This window comes from Artemia sp. Qi Xiang Cuo, chromosome 6 (genome assembly GCF_049724085.1).
Source record: "Artemia sp. Qi Xiang Cuo chromosome 6, ASM4972408v1, whole genome shotgun sequence".
NCBI lineage: Eukaryota > Metazoa > Arthropoda > Branchiopoda > Anostraca > Artemiidae > Artemia > Artemia sp. Qi Xiang Cuo.
In genome coordinates this window covers 20,804,666-20,819,554 of record NC_142799.1, presented here as the reverse complement: position 1 = coordinate 20,819,554, position 14,889 = coordinate 20,804,666, and the positions used below count along the sequence as shown (strand labels likewise).

At 38.2% G+C, this 14,889-nt stretch overlaps 1 protein-coding gene across 2 annotated transcripts in view; it reads left to right on the top strand.

Annotated features, from left to right (window-relative positions):
- LOC148950969 (zwei Ig domain protein zig-8-like) overlaps window positions 1–14,889 on the top strand; it is a 523,998-nt gene that overhangs the window by 483,125 nt on the left and 25,984 nt on the right. For both annotated transcript variants that reach the window (XM_089090532.1, XM_089090531.1), the window contains exon 5: window positions 2,798–2,946. In XM_089090532.1, coding sequence (XP_088946658.1) covers window positions 2,798–2,946 — 149 coding nt within the window. The remainder of the gene's footprint in view (window positions 1–2,797; window positions 2,947–14,889) is intronic.

Genomic DNA, 14,889 nt, shown 5'->3' with positions numbered 1-14,889 from the left:
ATCAAAATAGCGTAAGCGCATCCAAGCTATCAAAGAAAGAAAACAAATTTTTTTTGTGAATGTTATCAAGTTTTCCATTTCAGGTCAACTAGAGGAGGTATGAAAATAAATTAAACACCATTGTTTGTGTCCAGATTTTTATAAGGGTCCATGTTGTTAAATTTTGCTGAAAATTGTTTTTCAGCATACAAATAGCAGGCCAAAGTATAAATTTTTACAAAAACGAAAAGATTTAAATTATGATTCTATTTTCTCCTGAAAAGACAGTGCAAAATCAAAACGAAGATAAATTAATTAAAAAAACTGTTTCCAAAAAATAAGATCTTTCAAAGAAAAATTATAAATTTTATTAAATAAAAAATGAGCAAAGTTAAAATCAAATAATCTACTAAGCGTGAAACTACCACAAATCAGTATCGATAAATAAATGAAACCCAAAATGAAGAAAAATTACAATAAATAGCCGGGTCAAACTCAAAACGAGCAGAAATTAACATAAGTTGGGCTCAAAACCCCTATGCCTTCCCAAGGCCAGAACATAATTTGTACTTTACTGACAAAAATACAAATGAATATGCATTGTAAGTTTAATATACATATACTGATATTTAGTAATCAAGATGTTAATATTATTTGATTTATTAAAGTTATAAAAGTAAAAACATTTATATTTTTCAGTAAAGTGAAAATTAAGTTCTGGCCTTGGGAAGGCATAGGGGTTTTGAGCCCAACTTATGTTAATTTCTGCTCGTTTTGAGTTTGACTCAGTTATTTATTGCTATTTCTGTTCGTTTTGGGTTTCATTTATTTATCGATGCTGATTTGCGGTAGTTTCCCGCTTGGTAGATTATCTAGAGCTAGTATAGAAATATATCTATAGTAATGAATTACATTTTTTTTGCACAGTTTGCAGAGCACACTGAAGTTGAAGTAGCCTTAAACTGTGACTTGAAACGTTATAACTTGACCACTTCTTTCACAAAAGATTCGGAGGGTTATTCCGTGTTGATAAGAAAAGAGGGTAAAGGTGCAGTTTAGTTCCTCCTGCAGTGTAGGGCACAGGAGCCCTATGGTGAAGGTGCAGGTTTGTTCTCCCTTATAAAACAACTTATTTCAGCAGATAATAAGAAGAAGCCCATTTGCGGCATTCTGTGGGACCCCAAGGTCCAATACTAGTATCACATCCCGCGAGTGGCAGTTTACGCTCGTCAAGGTGTGGCTGTACCGGCCACATGTGCCTCAGCTAAACGGCTTTTTAGCACGACAGGACTGTTAGTGACTCCAAAAAGATTCAATGGCTCCAGGCAGAGTGAACAAACTCACTTTTGTTACATCAATTGTAACTGAAGTGATGTAACTGCTGATTTAAAATTGTTGGTGTTGTTAAGCCATGGTATCTGACTTGTATAGTGTTTTTTCGATGTTGTTATTTGTTTTTTTTTCACTTCCTTTTCGCATGTATTTGATGAACAGGAGATGTTTGAACTTCAAACTTTGAAAGTTATACACACATTAGCCCAAATCATTAACATGAAAAAAATGACTAAACACAGGATTTTATAGGAACAATGCGATGTTAAACATAAACACAACATAGGTTTCCCTGGGTCTAGTGGCTAAAAATTAGAATTCTACTTGGTCTGATCTACGGTGAACATAAACACGTTCCGCACGGCCGAACAAATCCCTGTTTTGTCATATTGTTCTTGTATGTTTTTAGCCAACCATTTAAAAATCCTTACTAAAATCAAGTTGAGGTTGAAGGTTCTTGGTGAAGTGGAATTTTTATAATTATTTTTAATCAGAAAAATCAGCGCTCCATGGCGCGCCGCCGGTCAGAAATCGGCGCCCAAAAAATTTCGGCGCGCCTGGCGGTGCGCCGCCGCCGATACTAAATCACACATTCGCCGCCGTCATGTCGGCGTGGTGCGGCTTCGGGGACTACTACTATACACGTATGACACAAGAGAAAAAGCAGTTTTTCTTCGTGTTTTTTTGTCTGTAATTTTTAGGTACAGATAGAAGTTTAAATCAATCACACAAAAAACTAAATTTTACAGATATATACTGTCAGAACAAATCTTTTTTACGAACCTTGTATATTCACATTTCGTAATTTTCTGTTTTGGGGAGGGCGCATCTTTAAATCACTATCCTCATTAACATATCTTTTCTGAGACACTGCCGTTGTTTACTAAAAAGTATCCTTAGTTAAACTAGCAGGGTTAAAATAAAAAAATATATTTATAACCATTCACACATCTTAAAATTTATGTATTCATGATCTATATTTAAAAGTAGTTTCTGCTGTTTTGTAAAGACAACTTATTTATTAGCAACTACTTTTGTTAGCATTGTATTACACGGTATATGTTTCATAGGACAACAGGAAATTCAGGAAAATACGTTACCATTTTATCGACTCTTATTTCTTAGACAAGCAATTTTTTAGGTATCCATGATAAGACATCACAGGTTGATGCCTTGAGTTCTAATTTCTAACTTTTTCTGCAATGGAGAAAAGAGATATAGTACATCTTAAGCTATCCCTAAGTATTTTGAGAATAAAATATTATACCGAAAAGTAGATCGAATCAACGCAATCGAGCAAACAGGTGGTGCTCGCGTGTTTTTGTTTTGTTTCGTGGTAGCCGATTATCTTTTCAAATGTTTTTTTTTGCACATTAATTTTTGTTATATACATTGCCAAACCCAAGAAAAGGAGCTACTTCTCTTTTTTTTTCTTTACAACGAATCGCATTTCAAGAGGCATTAATTTCTGATCATTAAATTCTAGGGGAGGTGTCTCTCTAGAGACAGAAAGAACAGAATCAGGAATGACCTCAAAGCTGATGCTCACGCGAGCAGCAGTGGCAGATGGAGGAAATTATACCTGTGCCCCCCTTGGAGCTGAGTCAGCTTCCGTTGTCGTTCATGTGCTAAACGGTGAGTTAAACATATAAGGCAGAATTCTAGCGGATGTTTTTAACATGAATATTTCAGCCGGCATGCTAGAACTGATGGTTCCAAAAGTTTCTCAAGTAAGAGAGGAGAATTAAAACAAGGGAATTTTATTTTAAAAAAGTAACTTTTGTTCTTGTTGAAACATTAGACATGGTATGCTTATATTAAAGATTCAAAAATCTAAATATAGTAAGCCTTAGGTCTCAAATTCAAAAAATCAAACTTTTAGTTTTTCATTAAATTTCGAATCATCCTTTTTCTTTAGGCTTACTTGAGAAAAATATCTCGAGAAACATGCTGATGCATCTTTTAAACTTTGCTAATAAGAAAAAAATACTAATACTTGAAAAAACTTAATTTTTATTTAGTTTTTGCTTTATATTTAATTTTATATCGTTTAGTTTTCAAAAATAAAAAAAATACTTATTATTATAATATGAAAATAATTTAATATGAAAAAAAACTTCATTCTTAAATTAGATCTTTGTGGGCGTTAGGCTGTAAATATTAAGCTGTAAAATTTAATTCTTAATTAGTGTCCGTGCTTCACCCGAATGCTTTTGGCGTTTTTGGACACAAAAGGACAAACATGCTCCCCCTTCCCGATAACAAATACTATGTGTAAACAAACGCGTGGATTGTATAACTTACAGCCCTTCGCCAAAGGCTTTTTTGAGGGGGGCATTCTCACCCCCAGAGATTTAGTTATTAGAGCTTTCAACTATGCTACACAAGATAACTATTTCAGATTTTGATCAGCCGTCTTTAAAAGAAAAGGTGCGTTGATCGGGGGCTGGCTGTCCTCCAATCCGGCTGACCTTTCCTCTTGAGACTCGTAGGAAGGGCACTAGAACTTTCAATTTTCAATCGGATGAGTCCCTTCCAAAGTTTCTATGACAATTAATTCCATACGAAGTGCCTTGGCGAAAAAACAAAATCAGATAGTACATTTTGCCCACTTCGCTCTGTACTTAGACAACACTATTGTGCTGCCGATGATGTAGGGGACAAAAGTTTTTCGTATTTGGAGGTACAGTTTTTCATATCTGGAGACAAGGTAGGAACAGGCCAAGAAACAGCCCGAGTCTGGGTGGGGAATGTCTTTTGGGGGAAATATTTTCCCTAAGAGAGTTTGTCACCGCACTTTTTTGAAAAGCGGAGGCACAACATATCTCTCCTTCACTCGACTCCTTCTCTAACCTAGCTTTTTTTTAGAAGCAACGAGTTTGAAGGTTTACATTTTTTGAAAATTATTCGCACTGCACTTTTTTGGATAATATTCTATATTATCTGACTCTTCTCTCTAAAGACCAGAGTGCCAAACCAAACAGCCAAATTCGAGATGAGAGTGGACAAAGGAAGAATAAATCCTTAAAAACTGGGAAGCGAGGATGAAAATTTAATTTAGAAGCTTAAGGAGGGGGATAGATGCATTAGCCTTATGGATGGTATTTTAACATGGAAAACCTGCTTTAAATTGGAAGAGATTGTAAAACCAATTAATTTAAAGGAGGTCAAGGATATTTCAGGAGGCATAAGATCAAGAAAATGGGATGGGGATTTAAAGAAACAAATTGGAATTACCATGGATTTAGAAGGGTTTATTCTCATGTCCAAGTTTGAGGCATCTTGCACAATGTCATTGAGGATGCTCATAGGGTCGCTCATTAAATTTCTCTTGCAATTTCCAACGAACCTCAGTTCATGAAAAAGCCAAGGTGTTTCTTCCACAGCAAAATGGGGCTCAGAGATGTACGTATCAGCATAAATAACATCATAAAGGCGTGGCAGGTTATGAGTCTTGTGATCACGAGTCATTATTTAATATACTTCTTTTCGAGCATTTTAGACTACAAGTTACTGTATTTACAGTTAGAGCCGAAAGTTTTAGTATATTGCTGTTGGCTGTCTTTGCTAACTAATTTAAATACATCTCTAAAAGTCTTTTATTTTATCTTAGATATATCACCCTATTATTCAAAGAAATAAATGATAAATAGAGAAAATCATCACACCTCTTACATCTATTGAAGATAAATGTATATAAACCTAAAATAAGTATTTCTTTGGGAAATTGATTTCATTTTAACCAATTGAGCCTTTTCTCGTGAAGACTGAATTCAATCTATTTGCCAAACAGTTCCTGGAAATGAATTGTAAGTAAGGAACACTTTTTGCTGACATTAATCAAAGCCTGAAAAAATGTTTTGTTAGAAAAACATAAAGCAAAAGAATTGCACTTTTATGATATTTTTAAATATGTAAAAATCATTAAGCTTAAAGTTACGAATCAAAAAGACAAGCGTGAGACAATTTTTCTAATTAAAAAAAAAATGAAATACCTGAAAAAGGGTAATGATCTTGAAGATAAAAAAGATCCATATTTTTTAGGATCAAGCAGGTCATCTACGAAATGAAGAGTAATGTGTCGAGTATTGAATAGGGTTGTTGAATTTGTTCTCCCACTAATCCAAGAGCCTTTTATATTTTGCGGCTCTAATTGAGTGTACGCTAAAAAGTGCTTTGCATTTCTGAGCATTTTGTCTGGTAGAATATTTCTCCATGAGTGCAATTTCAGATCCAATTCCACTAATGAGGGATTACAACAGTAAAGGGGGAATATTATCTCTCCACTCTATTTTTCACGTTTGACTTGACTTATGTTCCATCCGTCCTTGAAGGTCATTTTGGGGCCTCTTCTTTAACCAGTTCATTGATATGCCTCCTGTAGGTGCTTCTATTGTCGGCCAGGCGGCAGAGTCTTGGCAGGTTGTAGGGTGAGAATTTTTCTTTCCATGTCTTCGGAGGGGGACCTCTGGGGCGAGAACCATCTACTCGTCCATCGAATGTTATCTTCGGGAGACGAGTGCTAGCCATGCGTTGGGTATGTCCAAGCAATTTGAGTTGTTGTAGTTTATTTTGTCCAGTATTGTAAATTTGAATTTCAGATTATGGAGAAGCTTGGAGTTGGAGATTCTGTCGTGGTAGGTGATACCAGCGATGCATCGTAGGGATTTGGTTTCAAAGGCAGCTAGGCGATATTGATCGTCTGTTTTAAGTGTCCAGGATTCACAGGCATAGATGGCGATCAGACTAATGAGGGAGTACAAAATTCTTGTTTTAAGAGTTGTTGTTAAGTTCTTATTCCTCCAGATAGGTATCAGAGCTTTAAAACTAGGGTTCGCAAGTGTCAGGCGTCTCTTGATGTCTTTGAATTGGTTGTTATCAGAAGTAAGTAAGCTCCCAAGGTAAGTGAAGCCTTCCATCCACTCAATGGTATCGCCATCATGGTGAAGGCTGAGATTTACCTGTGAATCGAACTTGCGTGAGCAAAGTACGGCTTTCGTTTTTGAGGTGTTGATGGCCATCCCGAAGAGGTTGGTGGACGAGTGAACACTTTTGGCCTGAGATTATAGATCTTGAAGGGACTCGGCTATTAGGTCTAGGCCATCGGCATATGCTACTTTGTCTATCACCGTTCTTCCAACAAGGGCGCCGGGTGAGTTGTCTGTGAGTGAAAGGGCTGCAGTTAGGAAGAGATTGAACAGGTCCGGTGATATTAGGCAACCTTGAAGTACTCCGGTAGAGGTTTTGAAGCTCTCTGTAAGTCCTTCTCCAGTCATGACGTGGCTACTAAACTTCTTATACATGTCTTTGATCAGCGAGATCAGGTTGGATGGGATGCCAAAGTGAAGAAGGATGTGCCATAGACCTTTTGTCCATATCCGATCGAAAGCTTGTTTAGAGTCTATGAAAAGATGGTAGATGCTGCGGCCAAGTTTGCTATACTTTTCCAAGATCTGCCGAACAGTGAATATCTGATCAATTGTTGATCTATAGGTCGGAAGCCGGCTTGGTTTTCCGGAATGACCATTGAGGAAATGGCTCGTATACGCCCGAGCATGACTCTTGTGAGGATTTTTGCTGCGTGGCTAGTAAGACTTATTGGGCAGTAGTTGTCGCAGACAGCTTTAAAGCCTTTCTTATGCAGATGGATTATCGTGGCTTCGCACCAGGGTGAGGGGAAGTGACATTTTTCCCAAGCAGCTGTGGCGATTTTGTGGTAAAGGTGAAGGAGTGGTTTGCAGTTTACTTTCAGTAGTTCGGGCTGGATTCCATCGGGGCCGGCAGCTTTGTTTGTTCTCAAGTCTCCGATAGCTGCTTCTATTTCAGAGTGAAGAGGGGGAGGACTTTGATCTTTAGAGGTTATGGGGAAAGTCTCAAGAATTATTGGGTCTGGGTGGATGTCCAGATTCAGTTTATTTTTAAAATGGTTTTTCCATCGAGAGCGAATTCCGTCTCTGGATTGTATTTGGTTTCCATGTTCGTCGAGAAGGGAAAACACTTTGATGTCCTTCTTTTTGGCCAATTCCCGCACTCTTCTATACATGTAGTAGGGGTCTCCTTTCTTGAAGGCCGATTTACATTGATCACATGTAAATCACATTGATCAAACAGCTCGTTTGAGTTGCTTGTATCGGTCCCTACTTTCTTTATCTTGCTTGTTCGTGAGTTGGCACTTTTCGTTACAGAGGGAGATGATCTCGTGTGTTATCCAAGGTTTCTGAATGTTTTTTTGGGTACCAAGTGCGGAATGAGCGAAATCACATATGATATTTGTGCTGCTAGTCCTCAGGTTGTCAATATCTTCCTTAGACAGGATAGGTAGAGAGCTCAATGTGAGCTCCGAAATTTTTTCGGATAGAATGGTGATATTGGTCATACGTGTGTTCTCGTCTTTCAGTAGATCTACTCGAACTTTGGGGGTTTTCTTAGACAACTTTTATGCTGTTTTAAGTCTTGTTTTGAACCTATACATGACATGCGAGTGGTCGCTGTCAAAGTCGCCACCAGCTAGCGTGACTGTGTTTAGGACGGACGTTTTCCAACGTCTAGACACGAGGATGTAGTCTGTTAAGTTTTTAGTTTTTCCATCCGGTGAGGTCCAGGATACCTTACGGTGAGGTCTGTGCTTGAACAGTGTGTTTGTAATGACTAAATCGCTGTCTCTGCAGAATTCGATGAGGCTTTCTCCTCTTCTGTTCATTTTTCCGTGTCCAAATTTGCCCATTACATCTTTGTGTCCTGTGTGGTTTTTTCCAACGATGGCGTTGAAGTCACCCATGACAAAGAATATGTCCCTTTTAGGGACAGAATCAACTGGACTTTGAAGCTGGAGAAAGAAGTTTCCAGACTCTTCATCGTCTTTGCTGGTATCCGGAGCGTATACTTGGATAATTGTGAGGTTGGTGGGTGAACTTTTCAGGCAGATCATGATGATCCGTTCCGTGAGGGGGGTTACGGAGATTAAGGATTTTCTGGCTTTATTAGACAGTAGGAAACCTACACCTTGTCGATGTTTCCCATCATTACGTCCCGAAAGTAGAAGGGTAGCATCTCCATGTTTCTCTTCACAAGTGTCTGTAAGATGGGTTTCGGCGAGACCGATAACGTCCCAGCTGTACGTGTTATCTCTCTTAGGAGTAGGTCTGTTTTTCTTTGTTTAGCGAGGGTTCTAGTGTTGAGGGTACCTATTGACATAGTTATTTTTAGAGAGACAATAGCCTCCAGGGTTGGAGTTGTCAACGTAGATATATTCGTGCGATTCACGGTTGTCGAGTCGTCGGCTGCCCCGGACGCGGTAGCTCTTAACGCATTATCTTCGGTTACACCGGACGCGGTAGCACTGGTTCTCATATTTGATCTCTTATTCATATTCATCATTAAAGTTAAAGAAGGCTTAATTTGCACTTGTAAGCATTAAGAATTTACGAGTTCTTTAATTGATCGACATTACCATAAAAAACTATACTCTGTGCAATTATTAGGGCAATACTAAGTATTATGACAAGTTCTCGTCCTCCCCCCCCCCCACTTCCCCAACTTTACCCAGATCTTCCCAAGCTCGGACACCCTCTTTGTGGTACACTTATGCCCCTAGCAGAAATTTTGCGGTAGCGCTACCTAGCAATGCAATCCCATTGCACAAACGTTAATGCCATCACTTTGTTGATAGTCGAAGATTATATTCAATGTGAAAAGGCAACCACGCTTGTTTAACCTTTAACCGCCGGATCATACTGTTGAATCCACCATAAACCTTGATTAGTAAAAAAATTCTGGTCTGGCTGGTGTTACAACAAGCCAACTAGCAGTCACATTCTGGATCAATGACCTATCTTTTGGTACCTATGTTTTGTTTGCTTTGTGTGACCTTATCAATGTGTATGAAACTTCAGAGTTTGATTCTCCGGATCAAGAAAATAGTTCGAAATTCATCGAAAAGCAGATGATGCTTTTAAAAACGGATGTGTCCGTATTGCACTGTCACACTGACCCCTTTACTACAACTGAAGAAATCCTTATGAATATGATAACCAATGAGCAGGCTAATCCATCGGTTGCGAGCTCCTTACTCGCAGCTGAGGAACGAGGACTTGAATCCGTAGCCAAGTATGTCAAAGGGGATTAAAAAGCCCTTTAAACAGTTAAAGTAACCCCAATGGATGTTGCTTAAAGAAAATCGAGATAAAAAACGAATGTCGTTCGACAAAGTGCCGTTTTTTCAGAGCTTATGATAATAAAGAGAATCCTGTATGGGATAGATTACAGCACTATTATTGAACTGAAGCAGCTTAAAAATATTCTCAGCTTTGAACTCGTTTCATATACTCATTCAATTTTTGAGATCTGGGATTCTACGTTGGCGCTTCGAAACGGTGTTTAGTCTACCAGGCTAGACTTTCTGAGAGAGGCCAGTGGCTTGCGTGAATGGCCTGAGAACTTGAACTTCGAAGAGGAACGATGCTTTTATGGGCGTGAAGCCTTTTTATCGACTTCATGCCACTGGTTCGCCAAAAGCCACCAGCTGAACATGAAACCGTCGAAATCTATGCCATGCGGTTGCTTAAAGCCATGTTGAAAGGGATACCTGAAACAGCAATTGAAATTCATATCGTCGGTGACAGGTATGACGGACTGTTTGGTCACACTGATCCAAGTGGTGGCAGTGAATCTCTGAAGGAATGCAGTGGGTATCACCAATTATGTGGCCGCTACTCGACAGTCTACTCATTCTCGCCGAGCTAAAAAATTTGAAAATTGAGAAATATTTTTACAAATACAAAGAGCAAAGCAAATTTGATGAAAGCAATTTATGAAACAGGGGAAGTAAATTGATTTGACTATATAAGCAGCTTAAGTACTGACGACACCTTGCTTGTATGGCTGCCTGGAGGATTTGAAGATAAGATGAGAGCTGTATGTTTCAGTCATGATGTTGATTCGCTCAGTTTCGAGGAATTTATATGTAGCACACATGAGGAAGCGGACACCAGAATGGCTCTGCACGTTGCCTTTTGCTTCAGAAACGGATCTGAAAGGTTGAATATTTGTGCTAATGATACTGATGTAGTTGTGATACTAGTGGACCAATTTCCTCGTCTCCTTAACATGTTCCTGGGGAAAATGTTGTGCCTCAACTCCTTGTAAAGTTTCCAAATTATTGTGTCCCCATTGATCTTTTGTTGTAGAGAACGGAGAAACAAATGTTGAACTCCCTGGCGTTCATTCACTCCATTTCGGGGTGTGACACAACGAGTTACTTTTTCTCCAAAGGAAAACGAGCATTCCTAGCGTCCGCAAAGAAGAGCGGTCTATACATGGATATTCAGTGTACAATACAGAAGTTGAGAGATGAAACCTTCACTGAAGCCAGTATGTTCTCCTTCCAAAATGTTGCAAGAAAGCTGATAATCAGCACTTATGGAAGGGATTCTAATCAGTTTTCCCTCAGTGATTTACAAGTACACTTGTACCCTCGTAAGAAGGAGCTGAAAGCGTTGCCTCCTACAGAAGGGACGTTTGTGCAACATTGTAAGCGTTCTTACTATCAGCTTGCAATCTGGAATGCCTCATTGATCGTAAGACCATGTCTGCCAAGCCCTTATGGAGGGCAATCTGGAAAAGATGTTGTTCCTGTTGTTTCAAGCGTTTCCTCACTTTCGTCAGGATATTCACAACTCTTTTATGATTGTAGCAAAATGTGCACCAAGAACTGTAAATGCCTTCCTCGATTTTATGATGTTTTGTGTGCTTGTGCCAGAAAGTGTGATAAATCGCCCGAAGAAGTGGTAATTTTTTTTAGATTTTTTTTTTCCTTTCTCTTTTTTTCAGCAAAAGCTCTATTTCTGCAGTATTTTTTTTTTTATTTTGGACGTACTTCTGACGAGGCTAGGATTCAATATCTATGCAATTTAATTTATTCCAAGTGGATTCTGTTCTGACGCCACTAACAGAATGGTGTTTCAAAAGTGATGTCACCTTCCTGTGAAGTCCCAATTGCTCTGTTCCTCTCCCTTTGAACGAAACTCTATTGCAAGTAAAGGAAAGTTGGTTTCTGGTGTCACCACTTAGGTATGTTTTAATAATGTGTAATTAGGAGAAACAAACTTATTGTGCTCATCATTTTTTCTTTTCTCTCTCGGTACCTTATTCTGTTTCACATTTTAAGTTTAAACCTCTTATATAGGTTGAAAAATAGATAATGTATTTGATGACGTAATCAATTATGCAAACTAGGTGATATCACTTTTGGCGCACAAAATTTTCGTTGCGCGCCGGCATATATTCATTTTCAGCAACCAATTCTGCCCCTGATACGTTCCTCAGACCTTCTTTAGCTCGTTGAAGCCTGTGATTTTGGAATTTCGTTGGCTGTGTCCCTGACTAGCATGAAGACCTTGCATTTTAAAGACGAAATTTTAATGATGTGTAGCCTCTTGGGTAACATTAATTAATTTATAATTAGCACAATAGGCAAATTTAAAAATGTCATCGTGAGTCTCCATTATCTTTTATTAAAGTTGGGGGAGTAATGACGTGGGGTTTATTTATTAGTTTTTATTTTGTTCGTCATATAAATGTCGGTGGGTGAGAGGACACGTTTTACAAATCAATAGCTCTCCCATTGTCACTGGAGATTCTTCGTGCATCAAGTACCTGTTAATTTATTCTAATAACTTGAAACTACCTTGTTCTGATAAGTGAGGACTATTACGAAGAAAATGAGCAAATTAAATTAGCTCAGACTTTGTTAGTCATAGGCAGCACAATAACGCCGCCTATGCACTAAAAAAACACTGTATGGATACTTCCACTGTTGCTACTATTGCACCTTCTGCTACAGCTAATAATGCTACTGAGGCTATCAGTAAGAGCTCTGAGATTTAAGTTGGGTCTCTCAGGGTATGTTGAGGGGATGTTGAATTAACCCAAAGGCGCTCTGTGTTTATTGATCCTAATATTGCTACTGCTAGTGCTGCTGGTAATGCTACTAAAACTACTACTACTGATAAGGCTAAGGATATTAATGTGAAACTTTTAGGGAAAGTATAGGGGAAGTTGAACTTGATTAAAAAATCAATCTGCATACAGTTTGTTAAAAGGGGGGTAAAAGGAAAATCTCAAGAACGGCTTAAAGCACTAAACTGATGTTTTCAGGACATATTGAGGGGGATTTTGAAGAAATAAAAAAACTATTTGCTTATTACTGCTATTACTACTACTACTACTACTACTACTACTACTACTACTACTACTACTACTACTACTACTGCTACTACTCCTACAACTACTACTACTACTACTACTACTACTACTACTACTACTACTGCTACTAATACTACTAATAGTACTACTACTACTACTACTACTACTACCCCTACTACTACTACTACTACCACTACTAATACTACTACTACTACAACTGCCACTACTGCTACTGTTACAACTACAACTATTACTGAAGATAAGGATATTTAGTCAAAACTTTCAGGGCTCTTTTGATGGAGAATGTTGAACCAACCAAAAGGTACTATATGCATGCTATTACTACTAAGGCTAAATGGTACTGAGATGAAATTTTAAGGAGATTTTGAGGGGGATGTTGAATTAAATTAAAACACACTGAATGAATGTAGGCTGTCAAAAAGATGTATCAGCAATGTCTCAGGGAAGACTTAAAGTGTTAAGCTGAAACATTTGAAACTTTCAGGGTATGTTGAGGGTGGATATCAAACTAATGGGAAGGCACTACGCAAATACTACAACCAGTAGTAGCACTACTACTGCTGCTGTTATTAGTACTACTATTACTAAGGCCAAGGGTATTAAGGTGAATTTGTCAAGGATTGTCGAAGGGGATTTTGAGCTGATAATTCAACATAGTTTGTCAAAAAGGCGTACCATGAATATCCAAGAAATTGGTTTGAGTATCAAGTAGAAGCTATCAGGGCATGTTGAGGGGGATACTGAACTAGCCAAAAGGCACACTATTTGCATATTACTAATGCTACTACTGCTTCCCTTACTACTATTTTTCAGGGAATGTTGATGTTAAAAAATTTAAGGGGATGTTAAACTATACGGAAACATACTAAGTGCTGGAAGATTATAAAAAGTGTACCAGCAATATTTCAGGAACAGATATGATTATTAAGTTGAAACTATCGGGGCATATTGAGGAAATGTTGAAGCAAACAAAAATGCACTATGTAAATTTGCTACTACTACTACTTCTACTGCTATCACCACTATTACCACTTCTGCTACAGCGACTGCTGCTATTTCCAAGGCTAAGGGTATTAAACTAGAAGTTCTAGGAAATGGTTAGAGTGGTGCCAAAGTACAAAAAGACACACTAGTGCATACAGGTTGTCAAAAGGGCGCAAACGCAATATCTCAAGAATGGCTTGGACTATTAAGTTGAAACTTTCAGGAAAGAAAGTTTTAGGGGAATGTGGCATTAAATAAAAATACACTATATACACTGAATAAGGTACTACTACACTGAATAAGGTATAAAGTCAAACTCCTAGGGAAAGACGAGGCGTATAAGGCCGTATCGAGGGAGGTAGGAGGTTTGACCCCCCCCCCCCCAAAAAAAATGTTTGTCCAACTCATAAAATCGTAACAAAAATAAATATAAACATATATTTTGTGGTTTTTTTTGTTACTCCCCCCCAAAAAAAATCCTTTTGTATCCCCCCCCCAAAAAAAAAAATGCCCTGGGCGTATGTAAACAAAATCAAAAGGCACTATGGTGGATGCTGGTTGTCAAAAAGGAGGATCAGCACTATCTCAGGGACGACTGAAGGTCGTCCCTCATAGCACTGCTATGAAAATAAGTTAAAAGGGTTGAAGTGCATCCAGGTTTTCAAATTGGCACAGATGTACCATGTCAGGAACAGAATAAGTTATTAAACAGAAACTTTCAGGGAAAGTTTTTGTCGGCATAAAACTAATTCACAAGGGACTATGTGCATGTTGGTTGTCAATAGGATGTGTCAGGAATATCTCAGAAACGGTTGAATCTGTTAAGTTGAAACTCTCAGAGATAAAACTATTTTTATTGCTACTACTACTATTGAATTAAATCAAAAGGGTTTAAACGCCATAGGCTGTCAAAATTGCATCGATAAAACTTCTCAGGAACAGATAATGGCATTAAATTATATTTTCAGGAAAATTTAAATGGGTGTGTGTAGAACTGAATCAAACGATAGTATAGGTATCCAGATTGTCAAAGGGATTAAGCTCAGTATCCCGGGAATAGTTACGGGTGTTATCTTGGAACTTTCAGAGTATATTGCAGAGGACGTTGAACTAAATCAAATGATTCTAACTCCATCAATATTTGTCAGAGGGGCGTATAAGCAATATCCGAAGAACGGCTGAGGGTATTGAATTGAACCTTTCAGGGCTATAACAACTACTGCTACTACTTCTACTAAAGCTACTGTTATTACAATTACTACTTATGCTACTACTGCTGCTACTGCAACTATTCATGGCTAGAACTACTTGGGACTGCGACTGCGACTGCATGCGACTGTGACAACTTGCAACTGCAACTGTGACTACATG